Source organism: Sciurus vulgaris (genome assembly GCF_902686455.1).
Source record: "Sciurus vulgaris genome assembly, chromosome: 11".
Lineage (NCBI taxonomy): Eukaryota > Metazoa > Chordata > Mammalia > Rodentia > Sciuridae > Sciurus > Sciurus vulgaris.
In genome coordinates this window covers 51,515,441-51,540,463 of record NC_136472.1, presented here as the reverse complement: position 1 = coordinate 51,540,463, position 25,023 = coordinate 51,515,441, and the positions used below count along the sequence as shown (strand labels likewise).

At 41.7% G+C, this 25,023-nt stretch overlaps 1 protein-coding gene across 2 annotated transcripts in view; it reads left to right on the top strand.

The window, feature by feature from the left end:
- The first annotated feature begins 8,629 nt into the window (after positions 1-8,629).
- NELL1 (neural EGFL like 1) overlaps positions 8,630-25,023 on the top strand; it is an 892,614-nt gene continuing 876,220 nt past the window's right edge. Inside the window, exons 1-2 of one of the 2 annotated variants that reach the window (XM_079101835.1) lie at positions 8,630-8,968; positions 16,441-16,569. In XM_079101835.1, coding sequence (XP_078957961.1) covers positions 8,914-8,968; positions 16,441-16,569 — 184 coding nt within the window. In that variant the 5' untranslated portion in view covers positions 8,630-8,913. The remainder of the gene's footprint in view (positions 8,969-16,440; positions 16,570-25,023) is intronic. The other variant, XM_079101834.1, reaches the window with a different exon arrangement.

Sequence of the window (25,023 nt, the reverse complement as noted above, 5' to 3'; positions counted from 1 at the left end):
AATGTCAAGGAAACATGAGTAAGTCTAGGTCCTTCCCTCCAGTTTACTCACAGTGATCTATGTGAATGTTGCTATAACATGGTAGAAAGTACTAGGAGCCACAGAAGGATTGATGACAGGAAGGGTCTTGTCATATTGAGGGGGAGCAGAGTAAGAAATTCCCTCTGGCTGTGGATTAGTCAGGATGTCATGAAATAGGCCCAGGGAGGACTTTGACCATTAGTGTGGAGTACTAGGATGGTTTCCCTGATAGATGACTGCATGGTGTAAGACAGACCATTTCAAGAATGAATGAAGGATAAATTTGGAAAGTGTCACATATGCTGATGGGAAGTAAGAACTAAGGCTGGAAATGTAGCTTAAGACTTGCAATCAAGTGCCTTTGGTGGGAACCTAGTGCTCAGACATTATGTGGCAGGCCACAGGGAATGCTGAAGGCCACTGAAGCACTGATTTGTATCTCCTGGCAGATGCCTCTTTGCTGTCAGAGACAAAGCATTGTAATGGGTTCAAATGCAGCTTTTTCCTTATTAATATAATCTCAGTTTTTTCCTTTGTAAAATTGGAATGATTATACACATCTCACACAATTGTTGTGAAAACTGAATTAGAATTTGTAGGTGAAATTGTTTTCTGAACAGTAGCACCTCACTGCATTGGGTATTTACTGATAGAGTCAGATCTTTCTGTCTGGAAAGTTAGCCCATGACAGTGTCAAGGATGAACTGGACTGGGGGGAGATTTGTGGCAAGACCACTGATTTGACTGCATAAGAAACCTGCTTTCGGAAAGCATTTGGACTGAATTCTAAGACACCAAATCACACATCTAACCGTCTTTGGGTAGAAGTCTCCTTTCTGACTCCGATGACGGAGGCCATAGGGGGTTATGCTTTAAAATTGGAGCATTCACTATGAATAGTACCTCAGTCAACAGGAACAGACATGGCAGTGAGGCAGAAGCACCACCTGGGACTCTTGCCATAGCAGGTGCTGCCATGTTAGTTGCCGGATCACAGCAGAATCTGTGAGTCCAGGGCAGATGTGGGGCATGTAGGGCCTCCAAGGAGAACTCGGCAGCCTTAGGAACAGCCCAGATATTGTAGTACCATAACTTGATTCTTCCTGACTCTCTTCTCTGACAGAAAATAGTCTGAGGGATTCTGTGATTATTTATGAGAAGTATTGATTTGCACAATTTTCCTGCAGGCTGCCTGCTATTTCTGTCAGGTGGCTCTCATTGCTGCTGTTCTAGAGGGAGACACAGAGAGAAGCTTGGGCCCTAACTTTTGAGATTGCGTGAATTTCATCTTTCTTGTCTTAGGGCTCTGAGATAGACCATATGAAAAAAATCACCCAGCCTCACCTGCTCCAAAGTGGAGAACCTTGACAGGTAAGTCCAGGACCTTGCCAATCTTGAGGTGCACCCCTCTTGCCTTCTTGTGAATGGTTGTTAACTCTCTGTACAGAAGTGGAGGGTAAGGACCACAGTGAACTTGCACAAGGAAGGTATTGCTATTTCACAGAGCTGGTGTAATGTGAGGGAGAATGGGGCAGATGGATAGCTGCGTCTGGATTTTGCCCTGGTTTAGTCACATCTCTGATTTTAGCCACTGGACCCAAACATGACATTTCCAGAGACCCTAGTAGCCAGGTATGGTAGGTAGATCTGGTTCCATTTCTGTAGCCTATCCAGATAATGCTCTCACTGTGTCCTTGTCACAGACAGGTTTTTCTACCTCCCCTTCACTTTGGGCCTGGCCATGCACCTGTGCTTATGAGCAGAAGTGTTGGTGAGCCAGTCTTGTATCTAGATCTCAACAGGCCTCACCTATTTCCACATGCTCTTTGGTGCCCCTTTGAACTTTGAGGAAAACACATCCTGGCTAGGCTGTTAGCCCAAGGAAGATGAAAGGCAGATGGACAGTCACTCAATTGAAACACAGACTTGCAATGAGAGGTAGAATCAGCTCTATCCCTATAGCCTGAAGCAGAACTTCCCAGTCTGGATGAGCTGAACCCTAGCCAACCTGCAGATATGTGAAAATAAATGCTTAGTGATGTTGACTAGCATGGACACTTTAACAATGTTAATTCTTTCCATGTATTATGTGTCAATCAGAAAAGAAGCTTAATGTTGTATGTCACAGAAATTTTGTGGTTGGAGGCTGCGCAGCAATAGGTAACAGACAATTCAGGAGTGGTTATGTGACTAGGTTCTGCTCAAATATAATGATATGTGAGACTCCCTGGCATGCCCTTCTCCTTCCCTTCATTCTCTTCCAGTTTGCTGTTGTGAATGTGGAAATAATGGCTGAAGGACCAGCACATCTATTGAACCATAAGGGCAAAAACTGTATTTTAGCAATGATGGAATAGAGATCTAGAAAGAACCTGGGTCCCTGAGGACTTCATAGAGCAACAAAATGAATCTTGGATGGTCCAACTTTAGGGTTCTTTTTACCTGAGAGAGTATTAAACATCTATTATTTAAGTTACTATGACTTGGTGGTAACTGTTAATGAAGCCAGAAAGAATCCTTACTGACGTGGGGAGTAGCATGAGCTGAGATGACTAGAAGGAAACCAAGGGAACCTTTGGGAATGTGGGGAGGTTATTGTGGCAAGAAGGCATTTTTTTGGTCAGTGGTTCCTCATTTCTCAATGTGGTCTCTTTTGCTTTCTGTCTTCATCCAGATCAGTGGGACAGATGGCTGTGGCAAGGTCCAGCCCAGAGGGAGGGCAGATGGCCAATCCATTTTGGCACTCACATAAGGCTATGCTGTTCCAGCACTGTCTCTATATTAATGAAGGTGATGCTTTGCCTTCTGCTGGTTCTCTGTCTTTTTTCTCAATTGGTTCAGAGCTCAGGCACAAGAGCTTGAGCTCCCACAAGATCGCAACAAGGAGAATTCACAGGCTTCATCCCAGAAGAAACAGTGGAATTTAGTAATTGAGTGCCTAGACTGCAGTCATACTGCCTGGGTTTGAAGCTTGGTTCAACTACTAATTTGACCAACAGCTCAGTTTCCATATCTATAAACAGGCATAACAATCCCAACCCTAATTGGGTTGTTTTGAAGAACAAATGAATTAATTTACAGAAAACACTGAGCAGTGACCCATTAATTGTCAAAATTAATAAATGTGACCCATGCCATTGTGGTTGGGCAGGAGTGATGTCTCTTCCTAGGACCTCTTGGGGGACAAAACATGTGTTTATTTAAAAGGTTCACAAACTAGATGTGTATGCACCTTGGTTCTTGTCATCAGAAACCTGAAGCTCACCCAAGATTATCGATGTTATGGATTAGAACAGTTTCATCCAGAGAATTATGACATGTCTTTATCTATATGTCTATCTATAGATATTTCTACCTATTTTCCTGTAGATTGATATCCAGCTTTGTTCTAAAAGTATTTGAAGTTATAAGACAGAAGGGCAATTGTTAATTTAGCAAAATGTAGGGCCCTTTAATTTGGGTGTCATTGAGGTTGATTATAGTAATTAAAGTAAAGCACCAATATGTCTACCCAAGCCCTCTCTGTGAATGCACATACCTTTCAGGAATCAAGAATACCCACCCAAATGGGCTTGCACAGCTCCACAGAGTACTGAGACTGCTGTTTGTGAAGGAAACTTGGGTGCCTTTATACTTTCTTGGCTCTGCAAGCAAATTGGTACTTGTCTTAGTTTCTTAGGGCTGTCATAACAAAGCACTATGAACTGGAAAACTTAAAACAACAGAAATTCAGTTTTTCACAGTTTTGGAGGTTATATATCTGAAATTAAGGGTAGGCAGGGCCATGCTCCCTCCGAGCCTCCCAGCGGAGGATCTTTTCTTGTCTCTTCCAGGCTCTGGGAGCGCCAGGCTCTCCTTGGCTATAGTTGCTGTACTTCAAGGTCTGCCTCTACCATCTCGTGACATTCTCACTGATGTCTCTTCTTCCCCGCTCTCCCATGGAATTTTCCTCTTCTCCTAAGGACATCAAGTCATTTTGGACTGGGGCCAACACTAATGACCTTGTCCTAACTTCATTAGATGTACAAAATTCAATTTTCAAATAAGGTCACATTCATAGGTGCCAGCAGTTAGGACTTCAATTTATCTTTTGGGGCAGGGTGGGAGGCACAATCCAATCCATAACAGCACCACCTTCTCACTTTTTCCTATTTTATAAGGAAACTTGTTATATGTCCTTAATACAAAGGTAGCTGTTAGCCTGGACAAAGGAGAGTGACTTGGGGAAGGGAGTTGGGTGAGTAGAGAATGAGATGGATAGTTTCTTAGGCTTTAACTTATCTCTAGTTTATGGATTTCCTTTGGATGCTAAAAAGGAATCCTTCTCATTCTTCCTCTGTGGGATCTGCTGCCCCACATAGAGTCAGCAATGAAGCAGCTCTGGGGGCCAGTGGGACTAGGCAGTCTGGCTGTTGCCGTGGTGATGGCCAATGAGAAGAGTCAGTTCTCCAGGTTGCTTCCTACCAGAGCATCCATTGCTTCATTCATTCAATGAACAATGATCAAGATGCTAAGATGTGCTAGGCACAGCCTAGGTGGAAAGATATTGTGGTGAACAAGAAAAAAAAAAAAAATTGGACCTTGCAGTATAGTGGGGAAGATAGAGAATATCTAAGTACACAGATAAATCATTATTTTCGATAATAGGAAGCACAGTAAAAAATAAAGGAGAGTGTGGGGAGTGAAGTGGGGAGTGAAGTGAGACCCTTCTGTAGATAGGGTCTCCCTGAGGAGTCCACATTTGAGCAGAGATTTGAGTCACATTAAAAGGGAACCATGCAAATATTTATGGAAGGAACTTTCCAGGTAGGGAGAACAGCAAGCTCAAAGACCATGAGGAAGGTATGAACTTGGTATGTTTGAGGAGCAGCAAGAAAGCCCACCTGCAGTAAGCAATGGGGAGAAAGGGGAAGCAGAAATCTGAGAAGGTAGGCAGGGGCCTTGTAAAATATTAGGATTTTCCAAAATATGATGACTTCAGGGGGAGTTTTGGGCATGGGAATATAATCTGATACGTGTTTTAAAAAGCAGATCATGATGGCTGGAGGGTGACTGACTTGTGGCGGGTAAGAATGGAGGTAACAAGAAGAATCTGTGGGTATAGCCCAAGGAAGAGATGATGGATTAGAGGAAATTGAGAACAGTGGGGATGTTGAGAAGTAATTGGGGATTTGTCTTTAAGATATACTGGCAGGGTGCTGGCTTTGATGCAGGACTTAAGGAAAGTGAGTTAAGGATAACCATGGGTTATTTGGTTGGATCTCTTGGTAAATGCTGGTGCTATCCCCTTAGAAGTTGTGGGGGCAAATCTGGGAGGAGGGAAAAATCAAAATTCCTACTTGACCACATTATAATCTTTTGTCATGATCACTAAAGAAGTGATCAGCTTTATTGAGATATGATCTCCTTATCATACAATCCACCCATTGAAAGTACACAGTTCAATAGCTTCAGTAGTATAATGTGAATGTCTGTCATTTTATACTGTTAAGCAAATCAACTTTAGAACATTTTCTTGATCCCCCAAATAATACACACACTCCATAGATGTCTCCCCCTAACCTCCCCCCCCAGCTCTAGGCAACTATTAATTAACTTTTATCTCTATAGATTTGCCTTTCTGCACATTTCATGGACATGGAATCAGAGGATATATGATCCTTTGTGGCCAACTTCTTTAATTAGGAAAATGCTTTCAAGATTCATCCATGTCCCCCTGGGTATTATGGTTTAACTATTTGAAGAACCATTGACATTTTCAGTGGTAGTATATAGCAATTTCTCCATATCTTTTTCAAATGCTTATCAGTCTTCTTAATTCTAGCCATGTTAGTGTGTGCAAAGTGATATCTCATTGTGATTTTAATTTGGGTTTTCCAGATGGATAAGGATGTTGAGCATCTTTTCATGAGTTTGCTGGTCACTTGTATATATTTTCTGAAGAAATGTCTATTCATATCTATGCCCATGTTTAAACTGGACCTTTTATTATTAGTTATAATAGATTTTAAGTAGATACAAGTCCCATTCAGATACAGGAATTGTAAAAACTGTTTCCCCTTTGGCAGGTTATCTTCTTATTTCCCTAATGGGTATCATTTGAAGTTTGTTTTTAATTGTGACGATGTGTTAGTGTTATACTTAAGATGTCTAGTAGGTAGTTGGGTATGTAAACCTAGGATTCAAAGGAGAGCCTGGGATTGGAAATACACATTTAAGAGTCATTCTTTTTTAGATATGTAAGTCCATGAATCTGGGTGAAAATAACAGGGAGTGAGTATACCTGGAAGAGAAGGCTGAGGTCTGAGCCCTAACATTTAGGGGTGAGGAAGAAGCAGTAGAGAGATGATCAAAGGAAGCTACCAGCTCTTGGAGAAACCATGGAGATAGGTCATCCTAAAGGGGAAGGTATCCTGGGATATGGTATCTGGTAAGACAACTCTTGTTACTGTCCCCACTGAGCACAGGTCCCAGTACACCATCCTATCACACATAGTCATGTGGTCACTGCATTGACATTTTATGGGCTTACTCTATGATGTTTTTCTTAGCCTAATGGGTCTGCACATCCAAAATCCCTACTCAGAAATGCACTTAAAGGAACAGATTGAAGTATTAGTTATTTAGAAAAGATTTATAAACTTGTTGAGATTAACTCTAGTTAATGGATGTGATGCTGCAAAGCTATGGCAGAACATATGTCTCACTTTATTTTTTAATGGGACAAGCAAAAACCCTATCCCATAGGACCAGCTAACTACAGAGATTTGAGGGTACAGAGCTCTAAAAGTCCAACCTAGACCAGTCTTTTCCCCTTGCTGGAATCACAGCAACTTTTAAGGAATGTGGGATTTCTGAGAAGAAAAGGATCTTGGGAAGAGTGGGCCAAAGCCACTAAGGACTGATGAGGTATAGAGAGGGAACCTGGCTCTCAAAACACAACAAGGAATGTGGTGTCCTTGCTCACAAGGCCCAGCTAGATTTGGGAGATACTATTTTCTGCAAAGTATGATTTTAACTTAGCTTTAAATATAACATGCTCCATGCAGAAGGAAAAGTCTTGAGTCTGATGAAAACAGCATCAAGGCAGAAAGGCCCCCTCCGGGGCCAAATTGAATTCTGGTGAAGTTGGAGAATCAACTGAACCATGAGTCAGTTTACCTCTTAACCTTTCTGTTCAACTTCTGGATTGAACAGTATAGTTCTTGAGTAGGAATTTACCTACTTATTCACATTCTTTTTCATCTGCCAAGGGACCATAATGTACAGGGCCAAGTGGGACAGTGGCTTGCATACAGAAATATCCAGAAAAATAGGGCAGAGACCAGAAGAGCATGTGGGTAAAATCTCTATTTATAAGATGTACTGCTAATTTGGTGACCATTATTGGGGCTCCCTGGTCAAGCTGTCTAGGGGTTAAGGACATAGGAAGTGAGAGGGTGGGCAAAAAGTGAGAAGACTGATTCTTATTCTTGAAGAGGATTCTGAATTGGTTCCTAGGAAATGAGGGAGGGTTATTGGGAGTTTTCTTTTTCTCCTCTGGGATTTTTCTTGTGGGTGTTGCAGGGGTAGTGTTGAGAGACCGGGCTCGGAGAGCCCAGGTGGAGTTACTAAGTTGGGGAGCTTAAATCATGTAGAGCTCATTTGGTATAAATCAGAGGTTCTGCCATTTCCTGATTTCATGACTGTACATTCCAGTTATAAATAACATTCCTGGGTGGAAGTGGGACAAATAAGAAATGGGACAGAAATCTCCAACCTGGTAGATTCTCATAAGGAAGGTTCGGTCTTAAAGGGTGTGCATTGTATCTCCAGGGAATGGTGTGTGTATGTGTGGGTGGGGAGGGGGCGTTCCCCGAGGAACTGCAGGAGAGGCCAAAATATTACTAGTAAAGGAGAGTGGGTTTTTGACAAAACCATCAGGAAAGTCACGCAAGGAAAAAGAAAAAATGGTTAAGAATTTCCCCTATGTGGCAGCATTTGCCCTGTAGAACAAGGTTTGCAAACAGACTCCCCAAATCCCAACCGTAGATCTCTTCAGCGATCCTTTTCCCGGCACCTTCCTCCTCAGTTTCCTCTTCCTGCACCCCAAAAGCTTACACCCAGTTATAAGGCCCCGCCTAACGTGAAGAGATAGAGGTACAGGTGGTGAGCAAGGACTCAGCCATCATCCCCTTCAGGTCCCTACTCGCGGCTCCCCACCCCGTTGTCGGAGCGAATCCCGTGTAATTGTTTTCCGAGGAGGTGCCGGGCACGCTCCGTGGCGCCGCCTGGGTCTGGGTTCCCCGAGGACAAAAACCCACCCACGAGGGCTCGGCGGCTTTTCGACTCGGCCGGGATGAACTGTGGCAACTTCAGCAGCTGCCACCGCCACACCAAGGCAGAGGCAGCGACAGTGGCGAGGGTAGCTCCGAGGGATTGGAGCGCGTGAAGCCTTGCGCCTCCAGCTCCTCCCTTTCGGTCGCGGGTCCCGGGACTCCCGCTCCGGTGCTTTGGGTGGTAGCTGCAGCCGCGCCTGCCTCCCGGATCTTCGCTTCTCGGTGGGCAAAGGAAGCGAACTGGATCGGCCCCTAGTTTCGAGGGCAACCTGCCGGAGTGGCTAAGCCCAGCGCTCCCGCCCCAGCTCCTAGGCGAGCGCAGCCGCAGCGGGGGCCCGGGCCCAAGCCCCGCGCCGCCACCGCCCACGGTGGGGGGGCGGGCTGGGGGCGGGGCGGCCGGGGCTGCCATCCCGGGCGCGATCCCCTAGCGCGGCACCCGGCGCTGCCGAGCTACCTCCCCTGCCGCCCGCTAGCAAGTTTGGCGGCTTCAAACCCGGCGCGTCTCGGGATCTCCAGGCGCATTTGTTTCTTCCTGGCTTCGGAGCGCCCTGCTTGGCGGGGACACTCGCGAGCAATGCCGATGGATGTGATTTTAGTTTTATGGTTCTGCGTGTGCACTGCCAGGACAGGTAAGCGAGGCTGGGGCGGCTGGAGGGATTCACAGAAAAGGGGGAGCCGCTACTGTGCCTGGCGCCCATACTGGCGTGGGAGACCTGGAGCCGAGCTCTGCGCTGGTCCGGAAAAGGGTAGTAGGGTGGATTGGTACCTCAGATCCCTTTGCTCGGCTCGGGGTGAAAGGGCAAGAAACGGGACTCACGGGCTAGACACCCCGGATGAGTGTACCTTCCCGGGGGTCGAGGCTGCGGGTTCTCAGAAGTGAGGGGCGCGGCCAAGCTGTCGCACCCTCTTGCTGTTAGTAACCAGATTCTAGGTTCCGGGGAGGCAAAACCCGCAGGAGGGCGGACCCGCGAGTCTCACATCCCCGAACTTGAAAGGTGCAGTGGAAACAGCTCTCCTGGAGACCCGCGGGCGGGGAACCGGCAACCGCGGGAGTTGCACCCGCAGAGGGATCGCTTCCGGCCGGCGGGCGCGGCCCGGGCCGGGGAGGGCGAGGCGCGGCTTGGGAGAGGGCTGCGGGAGAGCCCGGGCTCCGGCTTTCTCATCTTATCCCTTCCTGACTCTCCCCAGGAGACTCTAGTAGTATTGTCCTCCACCTGCTCCCCTCCCCAAGGACTGACCTAACAATTATTCGTGAAATTAGAGCAGTGGAGACAATACAAGGAGATTTTCTCAAACCAATTTTCCTTTGGTATGATCGAAGGTTGCAGGGTGGGGAGGAGGAGCGAGAATAACTGGCTAATTGTCTCAAGTCCCCACTTCGTTCTGCCGCCGGAGACGCAGTTGTAAGGACTCTAAGCGCACCTCCTTCCTTGCGTTTCCAGTGGCTCCCGTGTTCCCAAGTCTCCTGGGGTTTGGAGATTGGTAGTCTTCTACTTCAAGAAGCTAGTAGTAGATGCTGGGAGACGGTGTGAGGTGGGGTGAGGTAGGAAATTGGTAAAATGAGAGCCTGCGAATTAGGGAGTGTTGGGAATTTTCGGTTCAAAGCCAGTCATCCTCAGTACACGTTGCCGACTGACTTTGAACCCCAGAGTGGACATGTGGTCATTTCCTCTCCCTTACTCTTCACCCCTTTTCCATTCTCATTTCTCTTCTTGGGAAAGTATAACCTCCTTCCCACGACAGGGAGTAACTTTATCCAGAGAGCGCTGAGGAGGGGTGCCGGCCCCGGGTTGGCTCAAAAGTTCCCTCTGCTTGAACCCCAGGTGCCCCTCTTTGGAAGTTAGTCCATAGGGATCCAAGAGTTGGTCGTCTAGGGGCTTCCAGATGGCCCTTACCATCTCCCCAGGACTAAGTGGCTTTCTTTTGCTTAATGGAAGAGCGTCAAGGAGAGATTTCTCCAGGGACAAAAGAATCTTCATTCTTTTCTCTATCTCTATTGGAGTTTCCCTGACTGCTGAGAGGTCAAGACTGAGTTTAATCTAGAATAGTTGCTTCTTGAATTCAGGCTTGTCGTGATAGGTTAGGCTTTTACCACTAAGAATACACTGGAAGAACACTGTCCCAGAAAGATGAGGACAGTCGAGGTTAGGGCAGAACTTGGGCTACCCATAAAGGGTATTGAGTCTGAGGCTGGTGGGCCTCCTACAGAGGAATGGAAGACAGGGAGAAACTATATGGGGGAGCGGCATCCCATGGGTCAGTTTACACCTTCCAGTGCATATCACCAAGTTACATGGAATCTGTCTAAATCCTTTGTTCTCCTCACTCCTTTGAAAAGTTGCCCAAAAGTGCACTTACCCAGGAGTGAACCCTGTTTCCAAGGCTTGCTCATTGCTTGTGGAGGAAATCTTTAAGAACCCGGTCTTATTCTTCTCCTCAATCCCACCCATTTCCCTTTAAGTAATATATATATATATATATAATATATATTACTTAATATATATATAATATATATATTATATATATTTATATTATACTATATATTATATATAATATATATTAAGTATATTATATACTTAATATATATTATATATATAGTTATATATATATATACATTTGGTGTAAAGGAAGATTCATTCATTTATTTACTTTTTCATTCAACAAATAGTTGCTTATCTTGCTTGGTAGCCAATAATTTAGGTAAAGAGAAAATAAATGACTTAGTTCTTCATCACTGGGAATTTACAGACTAGCTGAGAATCTAGATAGAAAATGGAAAGCATTTTTTATTGTATAGTTGATAGTTGATGGGGTTGGGGAGGTGGGGTTAAAGAAGTTTGTATTAAGGAAGGGAGGGAGGAGGGAGGTTGTGAATCTGGAGAGGTGGTGGTGGTCAGGAAAGGCTCTTCTTTGGCAGGTGACATTTGAGAGTTGTGTCTTGTAAGCGCTGGAGGGATAAAATGGGAAAGCATTCCTAGCAGAGGGAAACGGTTGTGCAAGAGCTCAGAAGCATGGAAGGATCTGACTCACTGGTTGTGGCTGATGACTGGGAGTTTGGGTTTTCAATGACACTTGGTACTACTTGAACACCAGAGGCCACACGTTCCTCACAAAAATTGCCAGATGAATCAGAGACAGGGAGGGAATTCAATTAAACACTTAGAACTTCTTGTAGCTTAAGGGACTAGCTTTCTGGGGACAGCCCCTTTGATTTTACCCAGAAATCCCCATTCCCACATCAGACATCCATCCTCTTCTCTAGGTGGCAGAGGCTGGCTGGTGATGAGTTTATCAGGATCCAAACAGCTGCTTGGGAAGTTTATTTGTCAAGTGAGACAATTGTTGTCTGAGCTGTTAACAGTCCTAGATGAAATAAACATGTGGTTCACTTAGTGAGCTGCTCAGATATCACCGCCTTTTAATGGAAATGAATAGATGATATCAGGCACATTTTAATTAAAGCAAGCCTGCAGTGCAGAAGCAGTTACATATGAAAAGATCTAATGATAGGTGTCGTAAGGAAGCTGCTTATGTGCCTTTTGTTCAGAGAACCTGTTTTAGGGTGCAAAGTAGAGTTAAGATAGAAGATGCTGTTCTCCAGTTCTTGTTCTTGTTTCTGGGTGAGAATCTGGGAGTTCCAGGTACATCATTAATAATGAAAATTTAGAAGTCTACAATAATAGCAGAAATAGGACACCATGTCCGTAAATCTTCTCTGGTGGCCTGGAAGTATAATATGAGCTCAGTTATTATTCTGCCACTGCTTTCCATGTCGTTTTGGTGTCAAGGGTAGGGAGTGAAGGGAATACCTGAAACACCCAAGCCCCTAGGTGCCTACTGAATGCCTTTTGCTGCCACCTGCTGGAAAGGAGAGATTTTCTTTTTGAAGCAATTCCCAGGTAGTACATTAATTATGAATTAAATAATGGAGCTGTGAATATGAACCCCCAGCATCCAGTGATCATGTAAAATATCAGCCAACTTGGAACAAGCATAAAGCATATTATTTGAAAAAAAATGCTTTTGGGGTATTAAGAACCGATCAAGTGGTTGTGAAATCCTGCTGGTAAATGAGGTCTTAGAGCATCTTTTCAGCATCATTTTACTCTGCATGGACTGGGAAACAGCTGCCACCATGGGCAATGAGCTGGATTAGATTTGAAGTGAGCCAGACCCAGGAGGATTTGCCCAGGAGCCTAGGTCTTGGACATCAAAGGTAGACTAAGTGGGCTTTGACTTCTAGCACTCCCTGGGCAGGGCTAAGGAGTGGCCAGCAGCAGCAGGTGTCCTGGTTAAGGTTGAGGTTCTGAATCTCAGAACTAGGCCTCAAGTGCCTCTGTGACTTTGACATGCTGCCTTCCAGGTTTTTAAAATATGTTCTCCCCAGGAGCTTTTTATCCTGCTTAATTCTAATTCCCAGCCTCGGCCATTTGTAGAGACTTTATGTCAAAAGTAGAAAACTTTAATAGGGTTTCCTAGGAAAGGGCAGGAACTCCATGCTTGGACAAGAAACAGAAACATTAAAATAAAAAAAAATTAATGGAACCAACACTCACACTACAAAAGGTTTTGGAGAGGCCATGTAAATGCTGCCTTATTAATAGGTTTTCTGATTCCCTAGGCAGTGTGCAAAGTGCTGTCCCTTACACATCCTGCTGTTGGTACTGGGCATTTCCATCCTAAACTGTAACAATTAAAGGGAAAGAAGAAAACTGTGTCCAGAGCCTAATTGATTTCTTTTCTTGTTCTGTTTTTATGGGGTGTTTTTACAAAAAGAGCAACACAGTTATCAGCTTGAAGGTAGACCCTCTGTATCTTTTGCATTATTTTGGTGGAGTTGAGGACCAGGGAGGGTCTGGAGAATGAATCTTATGAAAGACAAGTGAAGTAACCCCAACTATACACCAACTATGTGGCAGACTGAGCTGGAATGTTCACATGGTGACCCTGGGACATCAGGTGGTGTTGGGGAGGTATTATTTTTTCCTTTTTACAAATGAGGAAACTAAGGCTCTGGGAAGTGATTTTTTCAAGGGTGCAGAATTCTTAGAGGGAAGAGATAGGACAGAAACTGGCTGTTGGCAAACTGTCCAAAATAACAAGCATTTATTTTAGTTCACACACCTGAGGGTTGGTCTGATATTGCCTTCTCTAGACCACATTTGGCTAAACTTTGTTCCTAATTTATGTAGGGTGTGCTCTCCAGGTCTGCATCCTTTTTGACTCCTGGGCCTACAGGGCCATGTTCTTCTCATCAAGATGCAGAAGTACAAGAAAGTAGCTCTGCCTTGCAAGCCATCCAAGCCTCTGCTTTTGTAATGTCACTAAGATCCCAGTGACTAAGACAGGTTGCATGGCTGGGCTGGAAGTCAAGGGATGGGGAGATTTACTCTCCCTCTAGTAGAAGAAACTGCAAAGTCACACAGCACAGAGGGTGAATAGGGAATGGTCAATAATTCAGTCAACCACAGCCCCTTTTGAAAGTTTCCCTGACCTTTATGCCATCCCGTCTTATCATGTTGTTCCCAGATAAGCATATTGCTCTGAGATCATTGCTCCCAAAGCAATGATCATGCACCCACACATTAGATAATTAATCAGGTTCTAAATTAAATGCCTGTAATATGTCAGGTCTGGTGCAAGGCACTGGAGCTACAGGGATACTTCCTTCCTGTTGTGTTCGGCTAAGGGCACATTCCCCAGGCCATTTTCAAAATTCCTGGCCACAGAAAGACCAGCTTGGAGGTCCTCCGAGATCACTCTTGATTTAATTTCTGCCATATAGGTGTAGAAGACTATAGATCAAACTGAAATATTAGTTCCTTTCCTGTCTTTTCAAGGTGATCACAGAACTGCTAGCATTGGAGCTCACTTGGAGAAAAAACATCACACATCTCAACCACAGGCTCACAGTGCTGTGACTTGGGATGACAGAAAACTGTCCAGCTCAGTTATGCTTTGTTACAGAGTAGGTACTTGTGAACTGAGTCTGTGTATAGGATGAGCAGGAGCAGTCGATAGAAATTTAAAGTTAGATCCTCCCCTTAAACATAAGCCTTAAAACCCTCCAATGATATCTTATTAGCATTACAATAATATCCAAGCTTCTTGTTGTGGGTCACAAGGACCTATGTGATCTGGCCCTTGCCTACCCAGTGGCCTTATTTTGTATACTGTCCCTGGCACATTCTGCCACAGCCACACTATTCTTTTCTTTTCTGTTCCTTGAACATTCCAAATATGTTCCTGGTTTGCATTTGCTGATCTCTACATGTGAAAAACCTTCCTGGCAAGTCTTGCTACTTCTTGTCCTTTGGGTTTTAGCTCAAAAGAACCTTCCCTGACCTCCTCATCTAGAGTAGGGCCCCCCTGCACAAGTTGCTTTTTAACCCATTACTGTTTTCTTTTTTTCTTGGCATTATTACCACCTCAGATTATTATTAAAAAAAAAAATTATTTCTTGTCTCCTTCCCCCACCAGTCCACAAGGACTTACCCAGTGCCTATCAATATATATAATACATAGTAAGCCCTTAGCAATGCCTGTTTGAAAACATTATAATGAATAGGTGCAGAGTAAGTGGAAGTAAGAGTCGTCCTTGGGTAAACTGATCCCATAAGTGGTTGCATTTCAAAGGAGAAAACTTACACCTTCAGTTCAGTAGACACAGTGAAGCCTGACAAAAACTGAGAGGCCATTATATGTCCTATACTTTCAATTTAACCAATTTTCTGCCTTGGCAATGACAAGTTTCAGCTCCGAAGAGCCGTTCCTGGCCAACCTTCTGATGACAGAAGACTGGAGAGCTGCAGCAGTTCCTGTTTCCTAAAATTAAAAGAGGAAGGAGAGGGTAGCTTTCCTTCCCCTCATCTGTAGGATTTGAGGGGGATGGTGAATGGGGGGGCACAGGTGAGGTTGTGATGGCTTGTGATGTTCTGATGAATATTCACTCAGTCTCTGTGGGACAAATTGGGTGCAAGCTCTCCGAATCCTGCCTTGGTGACTACATTACCATCAGAGGAAAGTTGACAGCTGTTGCTGATTAAAACATTTCCAACTGTGCAATCAGAATTGCACTATTGAGATGCTAAGCGTAGATAGAAACAGCCTTTATGAATGGCTTAAACACGGTCCCTTAGAGTGATCTGTAGCCTTATTAATATATATAATTGGAATTCACTTTGCAATCATGAATGAATCATTCCTCAGAACACTCCCTGGGTAAGAGACAACCTTGGGGATTTGCCTTTATCAGGCAAGGGAGGAGGAGATTTGGGGCCGTGTTTCTTTGCACTTAGATTCAAAAATAGTTGTCAGGGTATCTAACTTTCAGAAATCCCCTTGGGTAGAAATATACATCTATTATTCCAAGGATCCTCCTTTCTGGTCAGTCCCTTTGCTACTCTTTTCCAGCAGGGGCAGGGACCCTCTCCACTTCCTTCCTCTCCACAGCAGGTGGTTGGGCATGGTTAATAGGGAGTGCTGTGTGCAGGTGTTTACTGTTGGTGGTGGTATCAGATTTTGCTATTGCAACTGTCTTTGAGGCAGGAAGATCAGGGCCGTGATCCAGTATCCATAGTCTGCAAACCTAAAAAAATCTTAGAAACCCCAAATTTCTATGTAATTCATCAGATAGCAAAATCTATCTTGAACTCATTTGGTGGCAAAATGACCTAAACTTATATGAAGCTATTTATAGTTTTTGTGCCAATTAAAGGAAAACATTGTGCTTTCCAATCCAGAAATATAGAATTTGATGATGGAGTGCCCTTTCTAACTTTGCTGAGTCACATAAAATTTGTAGTATGTAGTATGTACCACATCTTACCTTTCAAACATATGATACATTCTGAATTCCAAAATACCTTTAGCTCCAGGGATTCTGGGTGGGGGATTATCATTTACAATGGGGGGTGGGTAAAGGTACAGTGGGATGATAGGGCAGAATTGCTTTCCTTTGCCCTCCAGGAAGAGGGAGTCTCCAGGCACCCTTCACTGCCTCCCCTGTGTTCCCTGCCAATCCCTGCCTCTGTGATTTCTGCTTTATATTGCTGCTGGTCATCTGCCTTTTAAGCCATAACAGCTGTTTGTTCCTTTCCAGTGGTGGGCTTTGGGATGGATCCTGACCTTCAGATGGATTTTATTACGGAGCTTGATCTTGTGAATACCACCTTTGGAGTCACTCAGGTGTCTGGACTGCACAATGCTAGCAAAGCATTTTTATTTCAAGGTAAGGGCACTTCCTCCTTTGCATGGGGCAGAGGCTGGAAAGGAGGGTCGATTTGGGAGTGCTCATCTGGTGTGTGATTGTCTGATTGTCTGGGGATTGCCTTTGCTATTTTTCTTGTGTAATTGTCCTGGAGAGTATTCAGATATGCAGAGTGTTCTGAGAGTGGGAGGAGGCACTAGGGGGCGTGGTGGTAAAATATTTGGTTTGGTAGTGAAGTGTTTCCCTGGGGATTTTGATGGGGATCTAAAGGGGAATTAATTTGCAAAACACTTGAGAACCATTGGCTGGTCATGCAATTTTTTTTTTTTTTTTTTTTTTTTTAAACAGGACATATCTCCAGTTGTTATCTCTGTCTTTACTTCTAACTGTTCCTATATCACTCATCTCATGGATAGACTTGAGCACAGAGGATGTTGTATGGTTGCATTCCCTTTAGGGTGCAGCTTACTTGGCTCTGCCAGCTATAAATCTGATCACAATTTATTGAATCTTTCAATAAATTGAAAAGTCAGTATAGTGTTATATTAAATGCATGGGCTTTGGAGCTCTACTGCCTGGGATGGGCTTCTAGCCCTGCTACTTATTGGCTTTGAGATTTTGGCAATTACTTAGCTTGATTATGCCTCAGTGTCCTCACCTAAAATAATAGACCCTTGTAACAACCACCTCATGGGACTGTTACTAGGATTAAAGGAGCTAGTCTATTAAAGTGATTACAACAGTGTCTGATATGTAGTAAATGCTTGATAAGCACTAGGAATCGTTTTGGAATTTCTTCTACATACTAGGCAGCATGCTAATAGCAGGGTAACCAGTTAGAGTAAGTAAGATGGATGCAGCCCCTGCTCTAGGATATAATGAAGGAAACAGTCATTACACAGGTTACTATTTAATCAAAATGGCTATTCTTATAATGAAGGGGAAATATAGGCTGCCAAACAAGAGTAGTACTGGCAGATTTGATTTAACTGGAGTATTAGATGGTGGTAGAGAAAGGCCACCTTAAAAAAAGTGACTTGTCAGCAGATACTTGAAAAATGAATAGAAAGCCTGATATAGAAAGGGGCGGGGCTCAGAGCATTCTGGGCAGATGAAATAGTATGTAAAAAGGTCTTAAGGAAGAGACCAAGAGAAAGAGGTCTAGCATGGCTGAAGGGTGGCGAGTTGTTGCAGAGGAAGGCACAGGCCAAATTACCTTGGATATTCTGCTGATATGCACAGGTTTGAGTGGACTGATGATTTATGGCCAGTGTCCGTTCTGATAGGTAGGAGGCTATGTACTTGTTATTAAATGTTGTAAATATCACCCCTGCCTGTGGGCCACATTAAAGGTTTTATACTGTACTCTCACAATGATGGGGGCCTTTGTATAGATTAAAGTAGAAAAATGAGCTGGTCAGGTAAGGTAGAAAGGTGGCTTGGATATTTCTCTATGCAAATGCCTGGCAGGGTTCGTTTAACTCTGCCTTTTATGAAGATAACAAAAGGATTATTTTAGAATAACTGAATCAACACTATGGAATGAGATTTGCATATTCACAGTGTAGATAACTTAAGGCTTGTTAATGATATATTGCAAATCTGCATGTATTATATAATGACATATAACAAGACTACAGATATGTTAATTTTCTTGCTAAAGAGTCGGTGAAGTATTTAAGTATTTAAGCTGGGTATGGTTAAGAGAATACAGACTTGGTTACTTTTCTCTTTGCATTGTGCAAGATCTGTTCTGTCACTGTCGAGTGTTCATGCCATTCTTTGATCCTAGTAAGGCTGCTATGAAAATTTGACTTAAGGAGGGAAAGAGTCTTGCTTATCTAGGTAATTCTAGATTCTTAGATTCTTAGACTACATACCGCTGTTGCACACGGTATGTAGTAAGTGATTAATAAAAATGTTGAATTAAAATTTCCTCTGCCTTGTCTACCATATAAGAGAATTGCTCCTGCTTATCCATCATTTATGCATTTATTCCACAAGTCTAGGCCCCCCAGGCTGACCCTCTGCTCTGTAATCTGTGTATTCTCTAATTGGCAACTGTCTTTGGGATGTCTGCTAGGCTGCAACAACTGGGAGAGATTTTCAGCTTCTTTGGTGGGAAGAGTAACCTCATTTTGGGAGTTTGGGGAGGCCTTCCCCTATATCCTTATCTCTTGTGATTATATTGGGCCCACCTGTATAATCCAAGATAATTGTATAATCCAAGATAGTTTCCTCATCTCAAGATCTGTAATTCAATCACAACTGCAAGGTCCCTTTTATGTAAGGTAACATATTCACAGATCATAGTGATTTAGCTCATGGATATCTTTGGGGAGCCATTTTCTTGCTTACCACAAAGTCTGCTATCTGGCCCCCAAAGTATTATGTCTTCTTGTTTGCAAAATAAATTCACTCCATCCCAAGACCTTCAAAAGCTTTAATCATTACTGCATCAGCTCTAAGTCCAATATCTCCTCTATTCTCATTAACTGAAAAATTCCAGATTTCATCATCTAAATAATTTAAGTCAGGTGTAGGTGGGACTCATTATGGGGAAAATTCCCTCCCATCTTTAGACTGTGAAATTAGAAAATAGCTCATCCATTTCCAAAAATCAATGGTGGGACAGGTATAGAACACTAGTTATAGACCTGTTTCAAAGGTGAGGAAATGGAAAGAAGAAAGGGGTCACCAGTGCCAAGCAATTTTGAAATTCAGCAGTGCAAACTCCACTGGTTTCAAGGCTTGGGAATCACTCTTGGCCTTATGTGCTTCTGGCTCATTCCTCTGAGACATCTTTCCTTTTGCATGAAGATAGCGTGGGTATGCACTCAAGTAGCTTCTTCAGCCTGTTGCCTGCCTATAGAATTCTGGGGGTTTGTCAGCTCTCTTTCATTTTGTGCTTTCCCTGTTTCTATGTTTCTGCTGGTGTACAATTCTCCAAGAATATTTTTTAAAATGTAGATTTATTTTTAAGTGATACATAGCAATTGTACAAATTTATGGGGTACAGCATTAAATTTCAATACTGTATTCAATATGTAAAGATCAGATCAGGATTATTGACATATACATTGCCTTACCATTTCTTTGTTTTAGGAATATTCAAAATCCTCTCTGCTAGCACTTTTGAAATACTCAATTAATTATTGTCAACCATAGTTATCCTACTGTGCTGTAGAAAATTAGAGATTATTTCTCCTCCCGGGCAACCTGTATCCATTAACCATCCTCTCTCAATCCTGCCCTCCCTTATGTTCTTCCCAGGTTCTGGAAACCACTCTTCTATTCTTTATTTCTATGAGATCAACTTTCTAGCTTCTGCACTTAAGGGAGAACATGTGGCATTTGTCTTTCTGTGTCTGACTTATTTCACTTAATAAAATGTCCTCCAGTTTCATCCATGTTGCTCTGGATGACAGAATTTCATTCTTTTGTGACAGAATAATATTCCATTATGTATATGTAATACATTTCTTTATCCATTCACCTATTGATGAACACCTAGTGTTTTAGTCAGCTTTTTCACTGCTGTGACCAAAAGACCTGACAAGAACAATTAGAGGAAGAAAAATTTCTTTTGAGGCTCATGGTTTCAGAGGTCCCAGTCTGTAGATGGCCAACATCATTGCTCTGGGCCCAAGATGAAGCAGAATATCATGGCAAAAGAGTATGGTGGAGGAAAGTGGCTTAGGACATGGAACCAGGAACTGGGGGTGGGAAAGAGAGAAAGGGAGGAAGGGAGATATCTACTCTTCAGGGAAAAAATATACATCCCAAAATATATATCTCCAATGACCTACCTCCTCCAGCCACACCCTACCAATATATAATTACAACCCAGTTAATTCCTATCAGGGAATTAATGTGCTGATTAGGTTTAAACTCTCATAATCCAGTCATCTCACCTCTAAACTTTCTTGCATTGCCTTACACATGAGTTTTTGGGGACACTTAATACCCAAACTGTAATACCTCGATTGATTCTGTATCTTGGCTGTTGTGAATAGTGATGCAATAAACACGTGAGTACAGTTGTTTCTTTGACATACTGACTCCATTTCATTCATATATGTACTTAGTAGAGTGATTGCTGGATCACATGACAATTCTATTTCTAGTTTGTTTGTTTTGGTTTTTGGAGATGAGTTTTACTATGTTGCCCAGGTTGGTCTGGAACTCCTGGGCTCAAGTGATCCTCCTGCCTCAGCCTCCTGAGTAGTTGAGACTATAGGCACATATCACTGTGCCAGGCTTATTTCTAGTTTTTTTTCATTTATTTATTATTTATTGTTGCTTTTATATCATGATGGCAGAAATAAGGAGTTCTAATAGACACATATGTCCTATTCAACCAACATATTTCCTGTCTGGCCCTTTCCAGAAAGTATTTGGCAAATCCTCTCCTAAGCACTAAACCCAATGATTATTGCTTACAATATTGGCGTCTATCATTTGAACTACCTTAGTAGCTTCCCAGTTGGTCTTCCATTGGTCTTCCTAATGATTCTTCCATTCTTTAAAAAAATTTTTAAATTTGTTATAATTAGTTATGCATGATAGTAGAATGCATTTATGTATTTTGATAAATCATACATAAATGGAATATAATTTCTCATTTTTCTAATTGTACTATTATAGGATCATATTGGTCATGCAGTCATATATGTACATGAGGTAATAATGTATGTTTTACTCTACTCTCCTTTCTACCCCCATACACCTTCCCCTTCCTTCACTCCCCTATGCCTAATCTAAAGTAACTCTATTCTTCCCTAGCACCCACCACCACCTTATTGTGAACTAGCATTCGCATATCAGAGAAAACATTCAGGCTTTGGTTTTTGGGGTTTGGCTTATTTCAGTTAGAATGATATTGTTCAGCTTTATCCATTTACCAGCAGATGCCATATTTCATTCTTCTTTAAAGTTGAGTAATATTCCATCATATACATATACATATATATGTGCATATATATATATGTATGAGTGTGATATATATATATATATATCACAGTTTCTTTATCCAGTCATCTGTTGAAGGGCACCTAGGTTGGTTCTATAGTTTAGCTATTGTGAGTTGAATGGCTATAAACATTGATGTGACTGCATCAGTGTAGTATGCTGATTTTAAGTCCTTTGGGTATAAACTGAAGAGTGGAATAGCTGGGTCAAATGGTGGGTCCATTCCAAGTTTTCTGAGGAATCTCCACACTGATTTCCAGAGTGGCTGCACTAATTTGCAACCCCACCAACAATATTTGAATGTACCTTTTTCCCCACATCCTCGCCAACATTTATTGTTGCTTGTATTCTTGATAATTGCCATTCTGATTGGAGTGAGATGAAATCTTAGAGTAGTTTTGAATTGGATTTCTCTAATTGCTAGAGATGTTGAATATTTTTTCATATATTTGCTGATTGATTATATATATCTTCTTCTGTGAAGTGTCTGTTCAGTTCCTTAGCCCATTTATTGATTGGGTTATTTGTGGTTTTGGTGTTAAGTTTTTTGAATTATTTATGTATCCTAGAGATTAATGCTTTATCTGAGGTGCATGTGGTAAATATGTTTTCCCAATCTGTAGGCTCTCTCTTAACATTATTGATTGTTTCTTTTGCTGAGAAGAAGCTTTTCAGTTTGACTCCATCCCATTTGTTTATTCTTGATTTAACCTCTTGCACTTCAGGGGTCTTGTTAAGGAAGTCAGATTCTAGGCTGACATGATGAAGATTTGGCCCTACCTTTTTCTTCTTTTAGGAGCAGGGTCTCTGTTCTAGTGCCTAAGTCTTTGATCCACTTTCAGTTGAGTTTCCTGCAGAGTGAGAAATAAAGGTTTAATTTCATTTTGTTAAATGTGGCTTTCCATTTTCCCCAGCACCAATTGTTGAAGAGGCTGTATTTTCTCCAGTGAATGTTTTTGGTGCCTTTGTCTAGTATGAGGTAACGTTATTTATGTGGGTTTGTCTCTGTGTCTTCTATTCTGTACCATTGGTCTACATGTCTGTTTTGGTGCCAGTACCATGCTGTTTTTATTACTACAGCTCTGTAGTAAACTTTGAGGTCTGGTATTGTGATGCCTCCTGTTTTGCTTTTCTTACTAAGGATTGCTTTGGCTATTCTTGGTCTCTTATTTTTCTAAATGAATTTCATGATTGCTTTTTCTATGAAGATTATCATTGGGATTTCAATAGGAATTGCATTAAATTTGTATGCTTTTGGTAGTATGACCATTTTGACAATATTAATTCTGCCTATCCAGGAGCACGGGAGACATTTCCATCTTCTTAGGACTTCTTCAATTTCTTTCTTGTTGTATAGTTTTTATTGTAGAGGTCTTTCACCTCTTTTGTTAGTTTGATTCCAAAGTATTTTATTTTTTTTTTTAGGCTGCTGTGAATGGAGTAGTTTTCTTTCAGTGGATTCATTACTGATATATGGGGATGTGCTTGATTTCTGGGTATTGATTTTATATCTTGCTACTTTGTTGGAATTCCTTTATTACTTCTAGAAGGTTTTTAGTGGAATTTTTAGATCTTCTAAATAGAGAATCATGTCATCAGCAAATAGTGATAGTTTGAGTTCTTCTTTACCTATTTATATCCCTTTAATTTCTTTCTTCTAGTTTCTCTGGCTAGAGTTTTAAGGAAATTTTGAATAAAAGTGGTGAAAGAGGTCATGCTTGTCTTGTTCCAGTTTTTAGAGGGAATGCTTTTAATTTTTCTCTGTTTAGAATTATGTTGGTCTTAAGTTTAGCATATATGGCTTTTATGATTTTGAGGTATGTTTCTTCTATCCCTATTTTTTCTAGTGTTTTTAACATGAAGAGGTACTGTATTTTGCCAAATGCTTTTCTCATCTATTGAGATGATCATGTTTCTTGTCTTTAAGTCTGTTAGTGTGATGATTTACCTTTATTGATTTTCATATGTTGAACCAATCCTGCATCCCTGGGATGAACCACACTTCATCACGTGCACTATCTTTAAAATATGTTTTTGTATGCAATTTGCCAGAATTTTATAGAGAATTTTTGCATTGATGTTCATCAGGGATATTGTTCTGAAGTTTTCTTTCCTTGATGTGTCTTTGTCTGATTTTGGTATCAGGGTAATATTAGCCTCATAGAATGAGTTTGGAGCATTCCCTCCTTTTCTATTTCATGGAATAACTTGAGGAGTATTGGCGTTAATTCTTCTTTGAAGTTCTTGTAGAACTCGGCTGAGAATCTGTCTGGTCCTGGGCTTTTCTTAACTGGTAGGCTTTTGATGGCATTTTCTATTTCAGTACCTGAAATTTTTCTGATTATATCATATATGACCTCCTGATTCAGTTCATGTAGATCATATGTCTCTAGAAATTTGTCGATGTCTTCAATATCTTCTATTTTATTATGGTATACATTTTCAAAATAGTTTCTAAGTATTTTCTGTATTTTAGTTGTGTCAGTTGTGATATTTCCTTTTTCATCATGCATTTTAGTAATTTGGGTTTTCTCTCTTTTTCTCTTCATTAGTGTAGCTAGGGGTTTATCAATTTTGCTGATTTTTTTTTCAAAGAACCAACTTTTTGTTTTGTCAATTTTTTCAATTGTTTCTTTTCTCTCAATTTCATTGATTTCAGCTCTGATTTTAATTATTTCCTGTCTTCTACTGTTTTTGGTGTTGATTTGTTCTTCTTTTTCTAGGGCTTTGAGATGTAATGTTAGGTCATTTATTTGTTGACCTTTTATTCTTTTAAGAAATGAGCTCAATGGAATAAACTTTCCTCTTAGTACTGCCTTCATGGTGTCCCAGAGATTTTGGTATGTTTTATCAGTGTTCTCGTTTATCTCTAAGTATTTTTTAAATTTCATCCTTGCCTTTTTCTACTATTCATTTGTCATTCAATAATGTATTATTTAGTCTCCATGTGTTAGAATAGCTTCTATTTTCTAATTTCAGTCCATTTTGATCTGATAGAATGCAGGTTATTATCTCAATTTTTTTGTATTTACTGAGTTGCTTTGTGGCACAACATGATCTATTTTAGAGAAGGATTCATGTGCTGCTGAGAAAAAAGTGTTTTCACTTGTTGATGGATGAAATAGTCTATACATGTTTGTTAAGTCTAAATTATTGATTGTATTATTTAGTTCTATAGTTTCTTTATTTAGTTTTTGTTTGGAAGATCTGTTCAGTAGTGAGAGAGGTGTGTTAAAGTTACCCAGTATTATTGTGTTGTGGTCTGTTTGATTCTTGAAATTGGAAAAAGATTTTTGATGTACATAGATGCTCCATTATTTGGGGCATAAATATTTACAATCGTTATATCTTGCTGCTGTATAATTTCCTTCAGTAGAATGAAATGACCTTCTTTGTCCCTTCTGATTAACTTTGCTTGAAGTCCACTTTATCTGGTATGAGGATGGAAACCCTGTGTGTTTATGCAATCCATGCAAGTGATATGTTTTTTCCTATTTTTTCACC